The 22058-nt window shown below is 37.7% G+C and overlaps 1 protein-coding gene across 2 annotated transcripts in view; it reads left to right on the plus strand.

The window, feature by feature from the left end:
* The window catches only part of ABCC8 (ATP binding cassette subfamily C member 8), a 79836-nt gene that overhangs the window by 14563 nt on the left and 43215 nt on the right, over positions 1-22058 (plus strand). For both annotated transcript variants that reach the window (XR_005563957.1, XM_027737259.2), the window contains exons 7-12: positions 5279-5443; positions 7384-7539; positions 13351-13485; positions 14952-15114; positions 19415-19455; positions 19760-19905. Coding sequence is in view for 1 of the 2 variants with exons in the window: in XM_027737259.2 (XP_027593060.1) it covers positions 5279-5443; positions 7384-7539; positions 13351-13485; positions 14952-15114; positions 19415-19455; positions 19760-19905 (806 nt within the window). In the remaining variant the exon portion in view is untranslated. The remainder of the gene's footprint in view (positions 1-5278; positions 5444-7383; positions 7540-13350; positions 13486-14951; positions 15115-19414; positions 19456-19759; positions 19906-22058) is intronic.

A 22058-nucleotide genomic window follows, 5' to 3' on the forward strand; every position in this document is an offset into this window, starting at 1 on the left:
GGAACTTTAATATAGCGAGTGGATTCAGTGGAAACCAGTTAAAGCAGGAAATGAGAAAATTGAGACTATAGGGCTGTGTTGCAGCAAAGTATTGTGGAGGTTGCTGAGCTCTGCTTCTTGATAATTTGTTTGGGATACTCTTTCAGCTGAAATTGTATCAAATCACAATTTACGGATTGTCATAGTTAATTTTCCTATGAAAGTGTCTGGTAGTGCTGCTCTGTGAAAAAAACTCAGGTCTGGTCTAGATAGGCCCCAAGGAGAGTCTCATCCAGCCTTGGCGTCCTCACTCATTAGCCAAGCAGTAACCTCATCATTGTCATTTACATTATTTTGGGATCATCTGACAGCAATATTCACTGATGGTGGTAGTCCAGGAGTGACACAAAGTGAATTTTAGCTTAGCTAAAATGTCTCCAAGAGGCTTTTCCTTCTGTTTTGACCTGATTTATACACAGTTGTTTATACACATTGTTTTTTCTGTTAAGAGGCTAATTACATTAATGTTTGAAAATTGCCTTTGCTGGATTAGCTGAAACATCTTCCTAATGAAGGCTTTCTATTCAAACTATCTGTAAACAGGCTGGGGTGTTTTGGTCTACTTTGGAAAGAAATACACCAGCTGTACTGCTAGGAATGTATCCTTACTTGCAATGAGTCAAAAGAAAGCAAACCTTGCTTTATTGTTTGCCCAAGAGCCTCATAGGTGTGAAAAACAAGCCTTCTGACATGCTGTCTTATGAAGGCAAAGACAAGTTGGAGGAAACATTTTGTGCCTGATGTGCTGCTGAGTTTGAGGGTGTTGGAAAGAGTTGCCACACAGTGGGACAGAATCAGACAAGCAAAGTAAGCTGTGATTACGGTGGAGGGCATCTTTTACGCATCTTTTACCAATCTACATCTTAAATAGTTTAGATTGAGGAGATGTTGTATCTTTCAAACAGAAATTCTCTTTGTGAAACTGAAGGCAAAGAAATATGAAATTTAGTCTATTCCTCAGACCCTGTGTGACAGATATAAACCACCTTGGAGCTTGAACTCTGAGATCACATGGGTGTCACGGGCAGTATTAACTGCTTTAGTTACTGCCACAGTTAGTCAGAGCATGACAGCGTCTTAAATTCTGTCACGCTCTTCATGTTTATTTATAACTCCAGTATCAATATTTATGCACACCCCAGAACATTCTTATGACATGAATTTCTCTGAGTGTTAATCATTTCACACCGAAGAAGAGACTGAAAGAATGATAACCATTATATTTTGCTGGTACCATCTTCCACATTGCAATGTTAGGATTAGCAGTTCAGTATTAGGAGTATCTGCTGACGTAACACATTCAAAGGATACACCAAACTCATTATTTAAAAAGCTCTGAAAGTCATAGGACCCAGTGTAGCAAAAAGCCCAGAAATTACATTTGAAACTGTGTGACTCTGGGTTCTTTAGGTATTTAAGTAGTGGCCTTTTGCTCAGCCTTTTACTGGTTAGAGCCTATTGGTACTTATAAAAAGCAGCATTCTCCTGAAGTTGTCAGGAACTGGGAACACTGAATGTCCCTGAAGACATTTCTGAAAATAAAACATCTAATTAGTTTCATCAACTTTTCAAACAAGGTTATTTGCCTTAAATGCAAAAGGTTGGGTAGATGTTCAGTGATTTCTCTGTTTCCTACAGGCTGACAAGTATAGGTAGACAGTTATTGTAGTTTAAACACAGAGGTGCTCAGTGACTTTGTAAACCATAATGGCCTGATAATGCATCTGAGACTTGGCAAACATCTTGGTACTTTCACCAAGTGTGTGTTTGTGATGTTTATGTATATATGTTTGTCTTCCTTTTCTCTCAAGGGAGTATTAGATGAAATAATGAGAATATTCATCTCACTTTTGCTGCTTGTCTATTATATAAAGTTTTGATGGGAAACAATGCTGCACCAAAATCTCATTGCTAGAAAAGTATCATTTGTCAAGCTTGTTTTTGGAAAAAATGGTGTTCTTTTACATACAGCAAAAAGTAGTATTGGCTGCAGTAATTAGCAGTACTTGCCAGCTGTATATCTAGGACAGCACTGAAATCATGTTGCTTCCCTTGCTGCTTTTGATAGAATACAGCACAATCTCTAATCTTTGTGATTCATGACTGATACTGCTCTGGCCTTTCTCTTTGCTGTTATATGAGTATCTTTGACAATCAGGACCTCCCAGTGTTGCAGATTTGTATGTTATTCTAAATTTGCCTTCATAAGAAGCATTTTAAAGTTTTTCATGTGTTAGAGGTGTCACTTTTTCTTGGATGATCATATATTGAAATAAAAAGAATTCCCAGTGAAGAACTGCTAAAATAATAGCAATTAACTCCTCAAATGTGATTTTTCTTTTTCTTGTTTTTTTCTTTTTTTTTCTGCAAAACCTCCAAGTTTTTCAGTTATGTACTCTTTCACCTTCTGTTTAGTATTTGAATATATATATGCTGCACAGGAAACTAGAGGTGGCTCTTCAATGGTACAGTTAAGGACTGGGGCCTTGCGGTTAGCATGGGAGAAGACTTGGTTGTACTTATAATTTTCCACTGTATTTCCATATATTTTCCAAATGTGGTATATTTTCTAAAGCTTCTGGGCTAAATTGAGAGCCTTGAGTCTTCCTTCTTATTCATCAGAGTTACAGCAAGAATAAATTTACAAGGACCCTTAGACCTTGCAAGGGTCAAAGGCAAGTTGAATTGAAAAGCTGAACTTGTAAGACTATAAATAATCCGGAAGAAAGACTCATTTTTATTGTAGTGTAGACATTTGTAGTATATAATGCTACTGTAGCCTATCTGAATTACTATGGGATAAGTAATAATTTAGGACTCCAAAATCTCTTTAAGGTGCAAATAACTAAAATTGCAGTTAAGCGTCTCTTTGTCTGAACATAATTGCTGACATATCTTGTAATTGTTCAGAGTTTTGCAGTTGATACAGATTTAAAGAAATGGGTATGCCCAGTGATTACTTACGTTCTATTGATTTGACTTGGGAGACTGTATGCTTGAATAACTTTCTCTGAGGGCTGATTCATTAGTGAGTTCAGTGGCCCTACAGACTGCTGAAATGGTTATGTGCATCAAGTCTGGCTGAAGTCAAAGCACCTAGCTGAATTGGAAACATTATCATCTGACCATTTACCTTTGGAAGCAAGAAATAAACTATTGAAGTAGTTTATATTCCCTGTTTTCAGAGCGTGAAACTCGGCACTGTTAAGTAGCACTTGGAAATTTTCCATGTTCAAATTCTTGCACATACTTGCATAAAACTAGTAGTATATGACTATCAAGATGCTTCCTTATGGAAATAGGGAACAAAGATTTACAGGAATGGAATCATAATTACTTGCTTTTCTTTGTGTCCAGCCTTGTTCTGAATCTCAGTGCTCGTAACAAATGCGACATAAATGAGAAAAGGCAGTAAACCTTAGCAATCTACCCAAGTCTGTTTGTCTTGAATAGTAGACAAAAGTACTTTGACAGCTGCTTAGTTTGGCCAACATCTGAGGAAGAGTTAACCACAGTTGGAAGAGATCAGGTATTTATGGAGAATGACAGTTTGGTGTTGGTGAATGAGCTCCCAGGCACCTCAACAGATGGTGAGACCACTGCGTGGACAGATCAGACTAGTTTCCTCTCATGAAAAGGAACATTGCTATGTGAGATGGGAGACACTGTCTCAGGAAACTTGTCCTGGATGTGTTACTGTAAGCATTCACTCTTCTCATGGAGTGAAACAAGAGATCCTTTCTAAAACAGTTTTGCTCATTATCTTATTTACTTGTTTACGAAGCAAGGCATTTCTCTGCTTTAAGACCTAAAAATGACCCTGCTGATATCAAGGGTATAGATAGTGTTCCCACTACAGCACTGGCAAGAGCAATCATGAATGCCAAAAGATAGAGTAAAAAAAGATGAAAAAATTACCCTAAGACTTCAGTTTCTCAGGAAGATGAAGTGACCTGTTGGGTCACCACAGCTGAAAGGACTTGCTCTTCCTCCTTTCACATTCCTTGTCACCTCTGCTCCTGTTTTCTTCTTTGCTCTATCTCTGGCACTGAGTGGGCACTTCTGTGGTCTGATTTGGCCCATTATTTTTTCCTGGGATGATTTTCTTATGTCAGTGATTTAAATTGGCTCAGGAAGAGGTCCAGTTAGCTCCCCAGCTAGTGCACAGTGAACAACAGAAGTGTGCAGGTTGGAGCAAGCCAGGTGCAAGGAGGGGTAGGGAGAAGTTTGTTCCTTTTCCGGTTGGCTCAGCCTCACCTTACAAAAGAACAGCTTTAAAAACTAAATTTAGCCTCTGTATGAACTTGCCATGTGGGGTTTCTATGAAGTTAACGACAAGGTGCAGATCAGATCTAATAAAATGTGCAGACAGTGAGAGTTTGTGAAATATAGTTTATTAAGTGTTATAACAGGTGTGAAAACTTCAACAGCAAAGAAACTATGTAGGCAAGAAGAAATATGCTGAGCAAGGAATACAGCAGGAGTGTAAATGGCAAGAAGCCCTCTGAAAGGGAATAGAAAGAGACCTCTTCCTAATTTTGCCATTAATGGAAGCACAAACCAGCAATCAAAGTTTAGAAGAAGCCAAGAGGAGAAGGAGGAACACAGATATTTTAGTTTCAGAAGGCTTCCAGAGGTGGGCCAACCTCTCAACTAGTTGTGGCACTAAGGGTGTCAGCTTGTTAAATATAATCTGGAATAAATGCACTGTTTTCCCATTAAGCTGTAGACATGCTTCAAAATGCACTTGGGTCATCTCATGAACAACTTGCTAGAAGGTAATGACCATAAGTAGAAGTTCTGAACAAGATGCTGCAGGCCAAAATAATGTGCATAGTTCCAGTAGTTTTCTTTGACAAGGTCTGAAGGTCGTTTTTAGTGTTCAGAAATCTGAGGCGTTAAAATAGTGAGAGTAATTTCTCTGAAAGGATGTTAACTATTTTTCTGTGATGATGGGCACTCCAGATCTTTTAACAAATGACCATATGGAGTTACTCAGTGTCCTAGAGTTTTGGAAGGATATCAGAAATCTTGTAAATGTCATTCTGCATTGAAATGAAGCTTACTGAGTTGGCACGTTGTGGAACTGTTTCCTTGAATTGATAAACTGTAAGGTTTCATGCAAGGTTGGGAGCACTTTCAAAGTAATAAATGGGGATTATCTCTGCTTATTAGTTATGCAAAGCAGGTAATGAAATTATCATTGCACCTGATTTCTAACTTTCTTTTTTTCTTATAGACCAAAATTCTTGGTGTCTTCTTTATTTCATCTCAAGAGTTCCTGTCCAATGCGTATGTTTTGGCTGTACTCTTATTTTTTGCACTTCTATTGCAAAGGACATTCCTCCAAGCATCATACTACGTTGCTATTGAAACGGGAATCAACTTGAGAGGTGCAATACAGGTACCCAATATATTACTGATTAACCTTTCCATACACTTATACGTGTATTTGTAAATAAAAACTATAATTATAGTTGTTAAATTCTGAAACGCTTCTCTCCTGAAATGTACTGAATGTAACCATTGCCATTAAAAATTGTTAGCTTAGACCTGAATTCTGTTTTTTCTGCATCTTATTTGATGATTTTATATAAACACTTATTTGTAATATCTAATGTTGTATTTGTTCTTACCTTTAACCAGAAATTTGCTGATAGTAAAACCGAATGTAAATTTTGAAAGAGTTTTGGATGTGAGCTGCACCTCACCCAACTCAAAGGCATTTTTTTGTAGTGTCACATCCCCTGCAAATAATACAGCTTTAAAATCTCTTGTTAATAAACTTTGGACAAAAGGATAGGTTGTATTCCCAATGTATAGAGTAGTTCTTATTCCATGGGTCATGCCACAAAACCTACCAGCCATTGCAGGATCTGTAATTACGGAACATGAGTAAGATTGCTAAAGTGGAGTCCGTAATCATTGTAGCATACAAAATTCAAGTTTTATGTAGCATACAAAGCTCTGTGCCTGGAAATGAGAGAATTTGGTGTAAGATTACAACATGTGATTGCCAAATGCACTGGCTGAAACCTACCCTCTGACAGCCTGAAAGCCAGCCTTATAAGTTATACTATTTATCCGCTGAGCTACGTGGATCCTGTGGGGAGTCTGTGATGGATGGATGCTTTCAATAGCAGCCTAATTGTTTAATTCTCTTTTGATCTTACACTTGGAAGCACTTGTCGGCTGCCAGGCTTCTGGATTCCATCCATTGGTTTTCCCTTATTGCAGTGAAGTAGAAAAATCCCGAAGGAATAAGATTTGACCCAAAAGATAGGAAAAAAAATTGCACGTCTTGTATCAAGTGGAAGAACTGCAACTCACTGAAACCACAGCAAGTGTAAAAAGGGAATTGTTGTAAAATAGCACTAAATTAATTTTGTTGAAGAAAAGTTTTCTATTCTCTGCACTGGATGATACACAGAGGCCCAGCTGGGCTATTGAAATTGGAAAATTTTTATCCATCACTCTAAGCAGTAGATTAGTGTTAGTAGCACTCACTGTGCCAGTAATTTTACACACTTTTTTTTCTTTAAATCTTTTATCTCTCTTCCTCTCCTGTGTAAACTTGCACCTCTTCAATGTGCCCTTTATGACTTTATGCTTTTTGATGGACAGTCATTTGATCTGAAGGCACTCACTGAATGAAGGTGCCTCCTGTCAGCTCAGTCTCATGATGGCAAAGAGTTGCTGTGTAGCCTTTTACCAAACCAACTGGTAAAAGCACACTTTCATTATTGTGTATTAAGTTACTTTCCTACATGGTGCCTGATTCTGTACTGAGGCACCTGTTTAATTCAGTACAGGATTGTACCTGTGGCATTAGTAGTCTGTGAATTAAACTTTGTAATGGGACTGAGCTCTCTAACCAAAATGTAACAGTGTTCTCAGCCAGGAACATTGTTCTCAGTGCTGGATGGGACCTAGATCAGTTGCCAGAGAAAAATAACAAGATTTATAATATCTTGATGATTGTATATTGAATCTAATAATACATTATTAGTGCTAGTTACAGCAAGAGCACTCTATGGATGTGCTGGAGGTGTAAATCATAGTTGCTAATGTGGTTCTTGGGCATTTTGGGCAGTAAAGGTTTCATTCTCTTATTGATGCACAGGTGGAGTACTTAGACAACCATGATGCAGCTACTGTGCTTTGTGTTGGTGAAGAATAAGTAGCTTAAAATTTTACATCATAATATAAATGGCCAAACTCAAAATTCTTCATTTAATTTGCTGGAAATGTTGTTTTCCCTCAACATGCTGCACATGTGCTTTAGATGGAGCTAGAAAACTCATTTTATTTCTATATGCTAACACTTTTTGATATCTCTTCCAGACAAAAATATACAACAAAATTATGCAGCTTTCCACTTCTAACATGTCTATGGGGGAGATGACAGCAGGCCAAATCTGTAACCTGGTTGCCATAGACACAAATCAGCTGATGTGGTTCTTTTTCCTCTGCCCTAACCTTTGGGCTATGCCGGTACAGGTAAGGTGATTGAATGTGCTTTTATTCTTAGTGCGCGTCAGCCTGTACTGGCTCATTGTGTATGAATTTTATGAAAGTAGAGATAGGAGTTAAAGAAAAATTGGAAATAAGATTTCAAGCTATTAGCATCTAGAAATATTGCATATGATAGATTTCACATCTGGACTCTATGTATGTATGACTGTATGTATGTGGACTGTATGTATGACTGGACTCTAGGTATTTAGGATTGTATTAGAATCTTGACTGCTGCCAAACATGCTTTGCATTTGTAGCAAGAATTTATAGGGTGCAGCAGATTGCAGTCCATTCATTTATTACATCAGGGAGGTTAACTGGAAGTTATTGCAATCATTTGTCTTCTGAATCCCAGCAGAAGCAAGAGAAGTAACACTTTATTTGCAAATGTGATTGCTTAGAGATGATCCTTTGGACATCCCTCAAAACTACTGCTGCTTCTTGGATGACGAATTCCACAGTTTGGGGTTTTTTTATTATTATAACATATATCTTATATGAAATGGTTTTGCTCCTTTATTCTCTCTGGTGTCTTTGGTCTCCTGTCTCTAAATACCACTCTCATCCCTTCAGTCCCCTTTCCCACATGGATAGCAGGAAACAGATCACTGTTCTGAGTCACACCCAATTGCCTTGTCATTCCTGGTTCTATGTCCTGTAGCCTTTTGTAATACCCAGTGAGATACAACTGTGTCTTATCAAGTCTTTAGGATGAGGAAAGCAAAGTCCCATCTCAGAGGGTACTTCCATGATTGATTTAAATTAATCTTAAGCCTATTCGCTTACAGAAACAGGAGTTTGTGTGTGATATCCAACATGGAAACATGGTATTTTTACTTCTTCAGTGTTCCAGCTCAATAGATTGTATGTTGTGTCACATGAGCTTGTGGAAGCACTGAAGAACAAATCTGATCAAAACTAGTTGCTTTTTTTTTCAGTGAGGTGATATTCCTCTGAGTCTGTGAAGTAATGAATCTCACTGGACAGGCATGTGATTAAGTCTGTTCTAATAAGTAGACAGGGGTAGTAGGAGGTCAGAGCAATTTCAGTAGAACCCTGGAGCATTTTTCAGAGTTCACACTTAGTGAAACAGGGGGGAAGAGCAGATTACTTAGTTTGTAAGAGCCATACTTTAACAAAACTGTAGAAACATCCTACAATTCCATTTAAGAATTTCCTGAGAAAGCTGACAGTAAAGCATGTAGTTTCATCTGGAATTAACATAGTAACCTGTAAGTCTTTCCTCTTTCTTCCAGGTACTCATTGTATTTTGTTTAGCTTACTTCAATGCTAGAAGTAAATATAAACAGAAGAGACAGTAGAGTTTAAATTCACTTGGTATTTTCTAGAATATAGCTTAGTTTCAAAAACATGATGAAAACTCCACTCTGTTCATGTCACAAAGGCAGTCTGGTTTCAGCACCACACAGAGGCTGATTTGACTGGTGGGGAAGTCAGAAACCTGCAAGTAATCTACCCAGCATCTTTGCATTTTGCATTGCCTGCTCTTGCCTGAAAACTAAATAATTTTCCTGAGACTGTATATAGACTGCAGCTGGCAGATCATGTTTCCAGTCACTTTCTAACATGGCTTTAGCAGTGTTGTTTAGGAGTTCATGTGTCCGTCAGCTTCTGATACTGTAAGATGTTAAGCATATAAGAATATTACATTGAAAAGCTGGGAATGGGGAAGAAAAGCCAGCCATTCCAGTAATTATGTAAACTGCACCGATGTCAAAGAGTGAGATGTTACAGTGCTGGCCATCAGGAGATCTGGATTCCTTTCTGATGATAAAGATACATATTAGAATTGAGTTGATTTTATAGTTGTTCCTGTCAAAAATAAGAGATTTTGGTGAAGATGCTACAGATCAGATAAGCAGATCCTCCTTAAAAGCAAGTCTTAAAATCATCTGATGCCATGATCAGCCAGATTATCTTCCTAACCTAGAAAAAAAACCTCTTGACTTATTTTTTAGCATCAAGATGGCTTCCCTGAAATTAAAGGGGATGGGGGTGAGAGGGAGGGAGGCAATGGGAACCAGATTGTTTTAGAGTGGGTGGGGGAAAAAAGGTGATCAATGAATGTATCCTAATAGTGATGTCTAATCGCAAAAGAGAGGACAACTATAATGAAAATAAACTGATATGAAATATCATATTAGATATGGCTACATATTGGCAGTTTGTTAGTAATAATTAGGATACCAAGGTATTTTTGTTCCACTTACTGGAAGTACCCTGCAGTAAGAAGCCAGTGATTGTATACTGCTAAAATGATATTGCTGAAAGAGCTATGAGGCGTTAAGAAGAGTCCACCCCTTTAATGTTAATGTTTAGGGTACAATTATCCCTTCAGCTTAGTCTCCATTGTAAGTCTGTTAGTAAAACAAACAATGTACAAAGCACCAATTTCATGTACATCTCTTTTATAAGACCTCTCTGGCACCTCAGTGTAGGCAGCGCTTTAGTGCAACTGAGAAGTAATCCAATATTATTGCATATTCTGTAACAACATTTTACTCTAATGTGCCAGAAGTCACGAGCTCATAAAGACTTCCTGACAGTCTGCTGAAAATATGATTATATTTGCATTAAAATTCCCCCTGCAATGTTCCTTACCAGATGAGGACGATCAGTGCCAGAGCGTGCTCCTGTTTTGTGGATGGTGCATGTATTGCCAAAAACAATGAGTCACATTGGTCACGAAGGTTTCTTCAAACCATTTTCCATAACATTCATTCAGTACCTTGCTTTATGAGGTACTGAAAACAGCTGCTTGAGAGATGGCTAATAATAAATTGCACACGCTCCATTATTATTTATAGGAGATTTTTAATTGTTTTGTAGCTCTTAATCTAACAATCAATATTTCAGCATCTGCTGTGGATCTTGTAGTAGCCATTCATAACAAGTTTCCTATACAGTCTTGATAATTTGAGCCCCATCTTTGCTCTGACTGCAGTCAATGGGAGCTTTATAATTGCTGTAAGTTACTGTTTGAATGTTATTGAAATCCATGAGAAGAGGCCCAGGAATGCCAGTCAGTTGAAAGATGCCCTCAGTAGGTTTGGCTCAAACCCTGGGAGCAAAATGAGACGCTATAGAGGCTTTCTCCCCACGCCTCCATTTTATAAACACCTTTGTTTGAATTCATTGTGGTTATTAAAAAATCCTGTATTCTCATATCTCTGGCTCATTGGTAGGGGTAGCTTACACTGGTAATAAAAGGATATTTGTCTCTTTCAAAACTGCCCACAAAGCAGGTTTTGGCTGAAAGTGTTTGCTATCCTCAATAAATAATCAAGACAAAATAACCACAGCTATTGGTGAGCTTCTTCCTCCTGATATATATCTCTGGCAGGGAAGAGCTTTGGGATTTTGATGAAAGGGAAGCAAAGTCTTCATTTCACAGGTTGGGTTTTTTTTAAATATGATTGTTACCTTCTCAGGAATATTAATAAGAACCTTCCTATCTGCCAGATACTGTCCTCCAGAGTTCAGATATTGTCTGTATACTGTTTATTCTTGACTCTGTCCTTTGTGATATGATATAGAACTACATTCAATTAGATTTACAGATTTCAGCACTTTACAGATACAATTTTTTCCATACATGCTGAATATATTTGAAAGGTTTGCCCTTATTATCTCAGTATAAAGAAGATAAAATGGGATTACTTTAACCTATTGGAAACAGGGAATTTTTATTGTGAAGACTGTCCTCTCAATAGCTAGGGTGACAGGTGGAAAAGCAGCCATGAGCTAGCAGCTAACTCCCTCAGGATCCAGCTGGAATAGCTTTCTCCTTGTCTATGTGAGAAGCTGATTCTCTGTTTTTAGAACTAGGCAGTCCCATAATGTCCTTGACAGTGAACCAGTAGCAAGGGAAAGCAGGAGAGCAGGGAGTCAGTATTCTGCAGTGGCTGCACGCTGTTCAGTGATTACCTGTATTTTGAGTGTCTGGAGTGTCTATCCATGATGAAGCCATTGGAAATTAATATCTTGATCTGTAAAGACCAAGACTGTTTTGTGTTTTGGAGGAGAGCTCTGCCAGGGCTATCCTTGTGTGTTTTGTTTGGCTTCATACACTCATGAATTTCCTGACTTCACGTGGAAGCAGATTAGTCACTAAAAGATTTTTAATTTGCAATTTAACCTTGCCTCTTACTAGATTTGAGGTGTGTATACAATAGGATTTTACTTTCATGCTATTGCATATTTCCTAAGTAAGTACTGTGGCTCATTTTGATGGTCATGTTTTAGTTTAGTTCAGTTTTGGAGAGATGTAAAGGGTTCTTAAGAGAAAAAAAAGTCTGTATTTTCTCTCTGTGTCTTAAATTATTGAAAATGTCAATATAGAAATGTGGAAACTAGGGAGTCATTTTCTTCATGGAAACACCAAATTCCCATAAATGTGTGGAAATAGATGGGCATATAACTATTGAGCTTTGAAATGGTGGAAGATAATGCTTCTGTGAAGGTCATGAGACTGTGCAAACATAGCAAGAGTAGTAGATAACACTAAGGAAATTTCCAATTATTTTTTTAATTGAGGGTAATTATGTATGAAATTAATTTTCTATCACTATGTCTTCTGATTAATTTATCAGCTTGCACAGTTAAACATATAGAGTGTCAATGCTGCAGAATGTTCAGGAGTCAGCTACATACATACACTGGTAGCTTGTATGTATTGTTTGTGTTTATTGAGCTGCCTACAGTAGCCCTCTCCATCCAGACTGTGGCTTTATCTCTAGGTTCTTACATATCCAAAGACAAACCTTTGTTTTTTTAGCTGTTTTTAAGCTGTTTCTTTAATCCATTTTCAATAGTCATTGTGAGTCTGGCGCTGTAGATCCTTAAAACATATCCTTTCCAATTTATGTTAGAGATTATTTGAAGGGGAGGTTCTCAGTGGTGTAATTATGATGTTACTTTGTTTTTAATGTGCTGGTCAGCAATAATGTCATCTTAACATTTGCAAGATCCGTTTATTTTTAATAATATTATTTTTATAATATTATCTTTTATTATTATTAATTATTATTAAATAATATTAATATTATTATTCTTTTAATAATATTTCATATTAGTTTTTATAGTAATCAAAGAAGCATTCCTTCTTGTGGAAGTCTCAGTGTTGCAGATTAGTGAGTTCTTACTAAACTGGGAGATGTAATTTCTTCTCTGGTATAAAAATACTGCAATATCAGAGAAGAAAAAAAATAAAATATATGATTTATATATGTGCATATATATTTTAAAATAAAATATGATATATATGTAAATATATATGTAAATATATAAATATAAAATATTTTAAAATGTATGCTATGTCATCCAGCCAATGGGAAAAATATTTAATAGTGACTCTAAAGGGAATACCTTAATGTGTTAGTTGGAAGTATTTTTAAATAAAATTTTATTTAAAAGGGTTTTTGTTTTTTTTTTTAATAAAGTTCTTTTGAATAGCTGTGAGAGTTAAATTACAGAAGATACACAAACCTTGTACAACCTTCTACTGGGCATAATGGGGCATCTGTGAAACAGAAATATGCAGAATGCATAATTTGGGGAGGAGCACTGGTTGAGTGTCTGGTCCTCTGACAGAAGATCCTGACTGATCACACTCGCTGTGCCAGCAATGCAGAACATACAACATTTGGGGTAGGGTGTAACTGCAGTGGCTGTTGGTTTGAACATGGTGTCTGGTTACCCTGTAATTGGTGTTTGTGGTACATACCCAAAGTAAAACCAAGACCTTTCCCTCACTTTCTTTTCTCCCAACAGATAATTGTAGGAATTCTTCTGCTCTACTACCTTCTTGGAATCAGTGCCTTAATTGGAGCAGCGGTAATCATAGTCCTTGCACCTGTTCAGTACTTTGTAGCAACAAAACTGTCACAGGCCCAGAGAAGCACATTGGTAAGTGCCTTCAAACTCTTTCATGATATAAATATCACCTCTGGTAATTATGCATTGGTCTGTGTTTGGAATTACAAAGCTAACTGTGGACATTGACCCAGAACTGCTTCTCAAATATTTTGTAATGTTCAAGGATATCAAGTTCAAGAATGTGGAAACATGATAAGCGTAAGCAGTAAAAATGTATTTTTGGGGGTTATATTTTTCAACAAATATGTTTCCCTAAGAGAAAAAAAAAATCTTAAGAGTCAACAACTTGCAGATGTAAAGGGTCAGTAATCATTGACTGAGATGGCTTTGTGCAGTGCACAAATAAATGAATTGTGCAGGGCAAGCTGTCCAAGGGCAAAGGAGGTAGGAATGCTGCATCCAAACTTGGACCCCAGATGTGGAAATCTATCAAATGGATTTATTTAAACTAACTCCATGCCATCCTAACTCCCACAGTGTGGGCCTGAACTGGGGAGCTTAGAGGTCTGCTAAGTCACGAGCTGTTCCTTGATCCCTCATTTGGCTTGTCTATAATTTGAATCGCCTGCATCACTGCCGAGAAAGTTACTTTGATTCACTGGAATTACTATGCCCAGCTGCTCTGAACCTTATTCCCACTTTCAGCGACTGTTGCACTGCCAAGGAAGCCGTAGGAACTTGTAGTGGAGCCAGAGAACTTGCTGAAATCTCTTCCACCACAAATCATTTGTGGTAACGAGAGTTATTTGTGCACCTTCCTGTGTGACCAGTAATGCCTTCCCATCAGCAGCATGCACCCTTCCAGAAATGTGGACAGCATTCATCCCAACAGCATCCAAGCAGACAGTCGGTGTCACCTAGAAATTCCTGCAGATGGGAGCAGTGCTGTTTGCCATAGAAATGTGTGTGCTGTGCAGTGTGGCGTGGTACAAAGCTTGAGCTAGCCTGAAAAATGGAAACAGTGTAACTTCCAGTTATACTTTACTGGAAGTATAACTTTACCAGTGTATGACTGCGCCTGAGCCAGCTGTCCCTGCTTGGAGCCAAGGTTCCTGATGGGATCACAACTCCTTGCTAACATGGCCGGACTGTTTTGATTGTTTCCATGTCATGTTGGCTGGCCAGAGCAGTGCCCAGGCATAGCTTGTCTGCGTGTTCTGGTCTCCTCTGGATATTGTCAGGGTCCCAGTTGAAAATCCAGTCAGTGGTGTAAGTCCTGAGGGGCAGCCTTGCAAGTGATCAGAAACCTGACAGAGAAGTAAAATTTTCGGGCCAAACTATGCAATTTAGGAGTGCAAACCAACAGTCTTTTCCCTTGAAGTCTAGGGAAGCTCATCTCTGTGAAACACTGCAGCAGAACATCTGAATGGACATAACTAGTGATGCATTCCTTACTGATTACAAGGGGCTGCATACAATTGTTGTGTCATCCTTATTCTTGGGGAGCAGGTGTTTTAATTGTACTCTTCAAGTAAATGTGTGTGTAAATGTTGCAGGAGTACTCCAACGAGAGATTGAAGAAGACAAATGAGATGCTTCGAGGCATTAAGCTACTTAAACTCTATGCTTGGGAACACATATTCCACAGCAGTGTGGAGGAAACCAGACAAAAAGAAATGACTAGCCTCAAGTCTTTTGCCCTTTATACCTCCATATCCAGTAAGTCTCTTCATTCTAATCCACTGCTCAGCTAAGTGCTGCTGCATTATTAGCTACTAATGAGTTTACCATTCCTCTGTCGAGATTATTTCTGTTGCTTTAGGCTCTGATCTGTCCTCACTTCCTATTTAGTCAGACTCTCCATTTATTTCAGTAGAATTTTGCTTGTATGGGAAATATGCCTGAAAGAGAAAGTCAATGCTTCATAGCATGACTTTTTCTGGAGAAAAGCTTTCAAGGGACTGTTTCACAGACTACCTTCAACAAGCAGTATTCTCCTCTATAACACAGCATTCAGAAGGAAGCCTTTGTTGACATTTCTTTCTCTTTTTTTTTTTTCCTGCATTTTGAACAGCATGCAAATCATAATGTGTGACAGGTATTGTCTTTGCACTGAGGCTCCAACAGATGGTACTTACACCTTCTTACTCAAAATTTGGGTTTCTTATTAAAATAAGTGATTCTTAAAACCATTTCTATATCCTGGAAAGAAAAAATATGAGCATCCTGGCAATTTCACCATTCTGTATGCAGATTCTTTTCTCTTGTTATTTTTCATCTGTTTTAAGATTTTATTATGCTTTTAAAAAGACCTATGGCATATTGAACTCTGTATTTGAGGAGATTATATGCAACACCTCTATAATTTCTACTGTAATACTTTAGAAATAGTTAGTCAAGTCACACTGAAGAATGCTGTTCATATAATCTGTGAGATATTAATGGAATGGAAAATTTTAGCAAGAAGTTTTCAAATGCTACAAGTTACCTGTACAAATACCTTCTAGAATAATAAGGAGGACTACTCCTTAGAAAAATGATTTGCAGTCTGGTTAGTATTATTTGATTTCTTTCACCTAAGACACAGACAGCTGACTTTATTCACTGACAAATGATCACATAGGTAATGCACTCTAAGGGAAGGATCCTGATCCCACTGAATTTAACTGACGTTAAGTTGAGGTATTCATTGACTTCTGAGATCAGAATTTCTCTCTGGGGATCTTAAGCTCTCTGGTCTTGGAAAGGGGTTTCTGTTTTGACATAAAACAGATTTTATCTGAAGTTTGTGAGACTGGAAACTCAATCTTGCACCCAGATCAACAGAGATGGGTTCCTTTTGTCTGCAGTGCTTCATGTGGCATTAAAATCTATTTATAGTCAAGGCCATGGGTTCAGCTGTGGGACTGAAGGAGCTGTGGAGGCTTGCTAGATTTTAAATCCTCACAGTATTGTTTGTAACACTAGGAAAAGGTGTATTTCATCCCAAGAGTACTGACTATTCTGTAAAGAAATAATTACATAAATAAGAACATGTATTATTCAAAACAATTCTAAATATTTACTGATGCTTCTTGAAATGTTGTGAGTTTTCAATTGCATTTTTGTTTTGTATTATGTGTGATATTTATGTATTTGCAAGACACAGGAAATAACTTCTCAGCTTGGGGTAAAGCCGTGCAGCTTTATGTTGATGATGCACATAATTTTGGTTTATAAAGGGTTCTTATTGTTTCAGCCTAGGAGTTCCTTACACCCTCTGACTTTTGCAGAAATTACACTGATCTTTAAAAACTTGCAGTTTAGCAGACTAAAAAGGAGACATAAATACAGGAGAACCTTCCCTTTTTTTCTTACCGTAATTAGAATGACAGGCGTAATCAGCCCAAAACATGTTAGCTAATATTGTATGGACATATGTTAAGGAAAAAAAAAAAATAAAAGGCAGAAGAGGACCAAGATTTTATATTTTTGTGGTCAAGAGGAAGGCAAGATGGTAGAACACTAAGAAAGCACAGTAGAGATTTTTATATATACTTTTTTAACATACAGTTTTGAATAGACTCTGGAATTCTTTTCTAAGTACACTTAGTTATTAACAGGAATGAAAGAATGTGGTTGGAGTTATTTTATTCATAAGGAATAGATTTACAGTGGATTACAGAAAATATACCTAAAAGTTTCAGGGTGATGTTGGCTAAACCAAAAGAAAGTTCCATTTCACGACTGCATGGAAATTGGATCTCATGTGCCTCACCCCTGTGCCTGGATCCAGGTTGTATGTATATGGAATTGTGCATGTGTGCTAAAAAAGCTATAATAGAAATTAGCTCTTCTTATATTTTAACGAAAGACACCCACCACAGTCAACGCTGTGTTGCAGTGTTACAGGATTTAGTATAGACTATTCAGGGAAAAAAAGAGAAAGAAAGGAGTGATTTTCCTACTTCTATGATTTTTTCCTTCATTTGTAAGAAACAAAATAACTCCAGACTTTTTCACAGGAAAATAACACTAGTTACTACCCTAAAATATTCAGGACCAGCTGAACATTTTTCCCAGTTTTCAGTCTGCCTTTTTCCAGTAACAAAGTACTTTTGAATGGATCTAATTAAATAAAAAGGTCTTTGCTGCAAAATAAATTCATTTTAGAAAATATTATTCTGAACGCTAGCATAATTGGAAAAAAATAAAAGGAAAGCAACCCCCAAATTCCAGTGGCTCTTATTTGTTTGCTTGAAAGAAGAAGTTTGAAGTGAAGTCCTTGGATGTGATCTCACATAATAGCAAAATTCAGATCAACTTCTTGAGAGCCGCCAAGTACCTTAGATGCTTTAAATGCAGCATGCTTTGCCAACCCTACAGAATATTTAATCCATCCAGCTTCATATTTGACAGGTACCATCTTGTACTGTAGGCAGAAGCTTTGCTAGATTCTCTCATCAGATTCATTACTAAAAGCCAACTCATGTACTTCAGCAGTCTCAAAGGCAAGGATTTGATGTAATTCAGAAGGACATAGTTGCAGGCAGCAAATTTCCCTGTTTCAAAATTTCTGTACTGTAACCACCTCAAGCTGATACAAAGTGTGAAAACTGGGCAGGAAGTAGCATCATTAGGAGAAATGAGAGTCTGGCCTGAAGCTGCTTTGTATTCCAACACAGAAAGAGCATTTTCCTCAGAAAAACACAGGATTTTTTTCCCTAGGATGAGGTGTAAACTATTAATTTCTAAGCTTTAATACATATTAGATTTTCAAAGGCTAAGCTTTTATTTTGGAATTACACACACCAACATACCTATATTTTTAAATACTCCCCTCGGTCAAAGAATTAGAGCTACATGAAATAACTACAAATAGTTATAATAAAGCTATAAAATAAAGCTATAAAGTATAAAATAGCTATAAAATAAAGCTATTTTGTATAAGCATGAGTACAGAGTTTATAAGTATGTTACAGGATTTATTAAATATAATCTAAATGTAGGTGAAAGAAACATCTGACGGTATATAGAGTCCTTCAGGGGCTTATGCCCACCAAAGGATGGCCAAACAGTATTTGTGGGTCTAATTATGACATTTCACTTCAGGTGAAGTAATTGGGAAGAGTTTTTACTGTTTAAACATTGATATACCTGGTAGGAAAGAAAGACAGGCACAGTTTAAACACAAAACAAGTGGCTAGCCTTTTTCTTTTCTGTTACATCTGTACTGATCTTTGAATTCCATTTTAGCCATAAATTCTATACTCTTTCTCTATATGGTTTACTTACATGAAATACAGTTGAGCAAAGGTCAAAACTTAAAAGATGATGACTAAATAATATCCTCAGGTTGTGAAAGAGGGGACAGATGTGTAGGGTAAGATCATAGCTTCAGTTCTGACTTGAGCTCCCAGAGGATGACTGGTTATTACTGCTCTCTTAACCCATATTCCTGCCTGATCTAAGAGACCTATATAGAAATGGTATTTGCTTACTTCTCCCCATGCATCTGTTTAATAGCCTCTGAATGCTGCATGAATAATATATGCGTTGCTATAGAAGGGAGTCCAGAGCACCAAAACAGACACTGTTCAAGGTCAGGGAGGAAACTGGTTCATTGTAAACATTTTAATAACTCAAGGCCCAGCTGAAATCTAAGCTCTACCACATTTAGGTACCATTAGAAGCTGTATAGAGCTCCTGAGGATACTATCAAGTATCCAAGCCTGACAAAGTAGGAGTAATTATGAGTAAATCTTCCAAGTTGAGTCAACAACACAGTGCAGAGTTGCCAGTCTTTCCTTATCCTTCGAATTACATCCCAAAACCTGAGGGGGCCACAATTCTGGTGACATGAAGAAAAGTAAACTGTAGGCATTTTAAAACAATGCACTCATGTGTGGTAGATATTTGTGCATTTTTCCTGTCTTGAACATACAAAATGCCATTGTAAACCAGTGCTAGTAGTATTTTAGTATTTAGCATGCCTGAATGAAAATTGTTTCTAAATGTTCCTACATGTTTTCCTTCACAGTCTTTATGAATGCAGCAATACCAATTGCAGCTGTACTTATAGTAAGTATGGACTTTTCTAAGTAATATTAATTACAACTGCATTTTCAAGTATAAGTGATGTGGTAATGAGGAAGAAGGAAAACAGGATGCAAACCTGCTACACATTTGTGGTTCCTTTGGGAGAGAATGGAAAATGCCCACTTGTCATCTCGGACCAGAAGCAGCCTGGAATATGCAGCACTCCCCCAAAATGTTAAGAGAGTAGAGTATAAATTAAGATTCTGTAAATAATGCTTATGCAATGTAAAGTCTTTGTTTCCTTCTTTATGGCAAAGCACTGATGATGATGTCTGTCGCTTTGTAGACATTTGTTGTCCATGCTCATCTGACAAGAAAGGCTGACTTCTTCCCATCGGTGGCATTTGCCTCCATCTCCCTGTTTCATATTCTGGTCTCTCCATTGTTCCTGCTCTCCAGTGTGGTTAGATCCACTGTCAAAGCATTAGTAAGGTGAGAACTGTAAAATCAATATCTTTGCTACCACCTTTCTAATTTTTGAGAATGTGTCTCTTGCTCTTTTATGGTTTCAAGTTTAGAAATAGCCTGGTGATTATTTATCTGCTCTTGTAAACTACTTCCCAACTTTCTACCTTGCTTGATTTCCTTGGTTGTAGCATGTGGGCCAAGTTCTGTGCTGACACAATTGTCACAACCAATATTTTGTGGTGCACAGCTGGTGCTTCATTGTGTAGAATGGGTTGAGCTGTGTTGATACTGGATGTAACAGATGTGTGGTAACAAGAAAGGAAGTGAAAATTTACTGAAGATTTTGTTCTGTAAATCACCCAAACGTTTTCCCTTCATCAAGCACATAGAAGGGTAAAAGGTAATCACTGAAGCACGTGTTTCAGTGTGTGTCTTTTGGGTTGTGCTAAGCCTCCACCCCTCTGCCTGAGAGACTGCCCATTGATGGTGAGTTAGATGAAACAAATAAGCAAACAAAAAAACCCCTGAAAATCACTTTTAGATGTGACACCAAGTTAATGACTAAATGTCTACTCCAGGCTTGATGAATTTTTACTTTCTTAAGGAATGTTAGTTTGAGCGTTTAAAAACTGAAACAACAACCAATAGAACAACCATAGAACTGCTGTTTCACTGGGAGTTTTAATTTAAGTATCAACAGATTACTGTTGATACTTAAAAAAAGCCTCATAATGCTTTTTCCTGTGCATTGTAACTCTACCTGACTCATAGGGGAGGCAAACTGGGGCTTCTTGCTTTATTAGGACATCCTTATGGCTGAAGAGCTTGTTTAAATATAGATGTCTGAAGAGCTTGTTTAAACTATGGGACAGATGCTGGACACCAGCCCTTGCATAATTGCCTTTGTGTTGCTTTGAGGATGGAAAGGAGACTTCAGCAAGAGGCTGAGATTGCCCTTGCTGTTTCAAAATTCCCTGACACTGCGAAGTCCCATCTGTGTCCTCTCTCCTAAGGAGTGTGAAATCTGAGAGCATCAGTGGCTGGAAGGAAATGCTTTGAGCCACTGTGGTAGTCTGTAGAGTCACGACAAATTGTCCTGCAAAGATTACATCCAGCAAAGTATCTGGGGGCCGCATTGGTAATGGATGTTTATTTTGGCTTGTCTAAGGATTTCTTTGTAAATTAATTGTGTCTGTCAATGCTGCAGGAACAACTCTGAAGCAATTAGTATTAACTAAGTATTAATTGTTGCTCCCTGGGAGTTCATTATGAGTTATTCTGTAGATACCTTGTTGTTAGCAGGCTGCTGCATTCCAGACAGGAATCAAACTCTAGCAAAGCTGCCTTGATCCTTGTCTCCTGGCTGTTTGCGTGACAGTCACCTGGGTGGTGTCCCAGAGTGCATTTCTCCATAGTGCTGCTGGTGCTACTCTGGATAGAGTGCCTCATCCTTCAGAGCAATACTTTGGAAGCATGTGCCAGATATTTTCAAGCCATGCAAAGACGTGCTTGCTTTACTTGTTTGATAAATGTGGAAAAGCAGACAGTTAAGTTTGCATCAATTGAGCACAACTAATGCTTGCTATAACTGTGTCCTGCTAATTCCTGCTAATAAATAACTAATCAGTAAGATCAGGAAAAGGTGACCTAACTTGGCAAAGTTGTATTTCAGCTTTTTTTAGGCTAAGATATTCTAAGTGGTTTTAGCAAGTGTGCAAAACAGCTTCTCCTGTAGCGACAGAAAGGGACCAAGAGACGCAGAAGATGATCCAGCAGTGAAACCAGCATATAAAGGATAGTAAGAGGGTGTTACTGGCTTTGTATCTCAGGCACTTCAAAACCCCTGCTCTTTTAATATTGACTACAGTCTCTGATGCCAGATGCTATCAGGGACAATAATATTGAACAATAACCTCATCAGTCAGTATCTTTAATCATTACACATTTGCTCAAGTGCAAAAATGTGCAAAATGACATCCTTCTGGATTGTCATTGACATTATCAGAACCTCTGTGTGATGGATTCCAATAGCAACACAGACTTAAAGCTTCTATTCCATGTAGGACTCCCAAAACCTTTCCAAGTTATGGGGCTTGGGTGTCTGCTTCTAAGAGGGGGAACAGTTGACAGTCTTTAGGAAGGTGAGAAATTTTGGTATATCTTTGAAAAGTGGGGGG

Source organism: Pipra filicauda, unplaced genomic scaffold, assembly GCF_003945595.2.
Source record: "Pipra filicauda isolate LSUMZ 115617 unplaced genomic scaffold, ASM394559v2 scaffold26_size5592650_pilon, whole genome shotgun sequence".
NCBI classification, from domain to species: Eukaryota; Metazoa; Chordata; class Aves; order Passeriformes; family Pipridae; genus Pipra; species Pipra filicauda.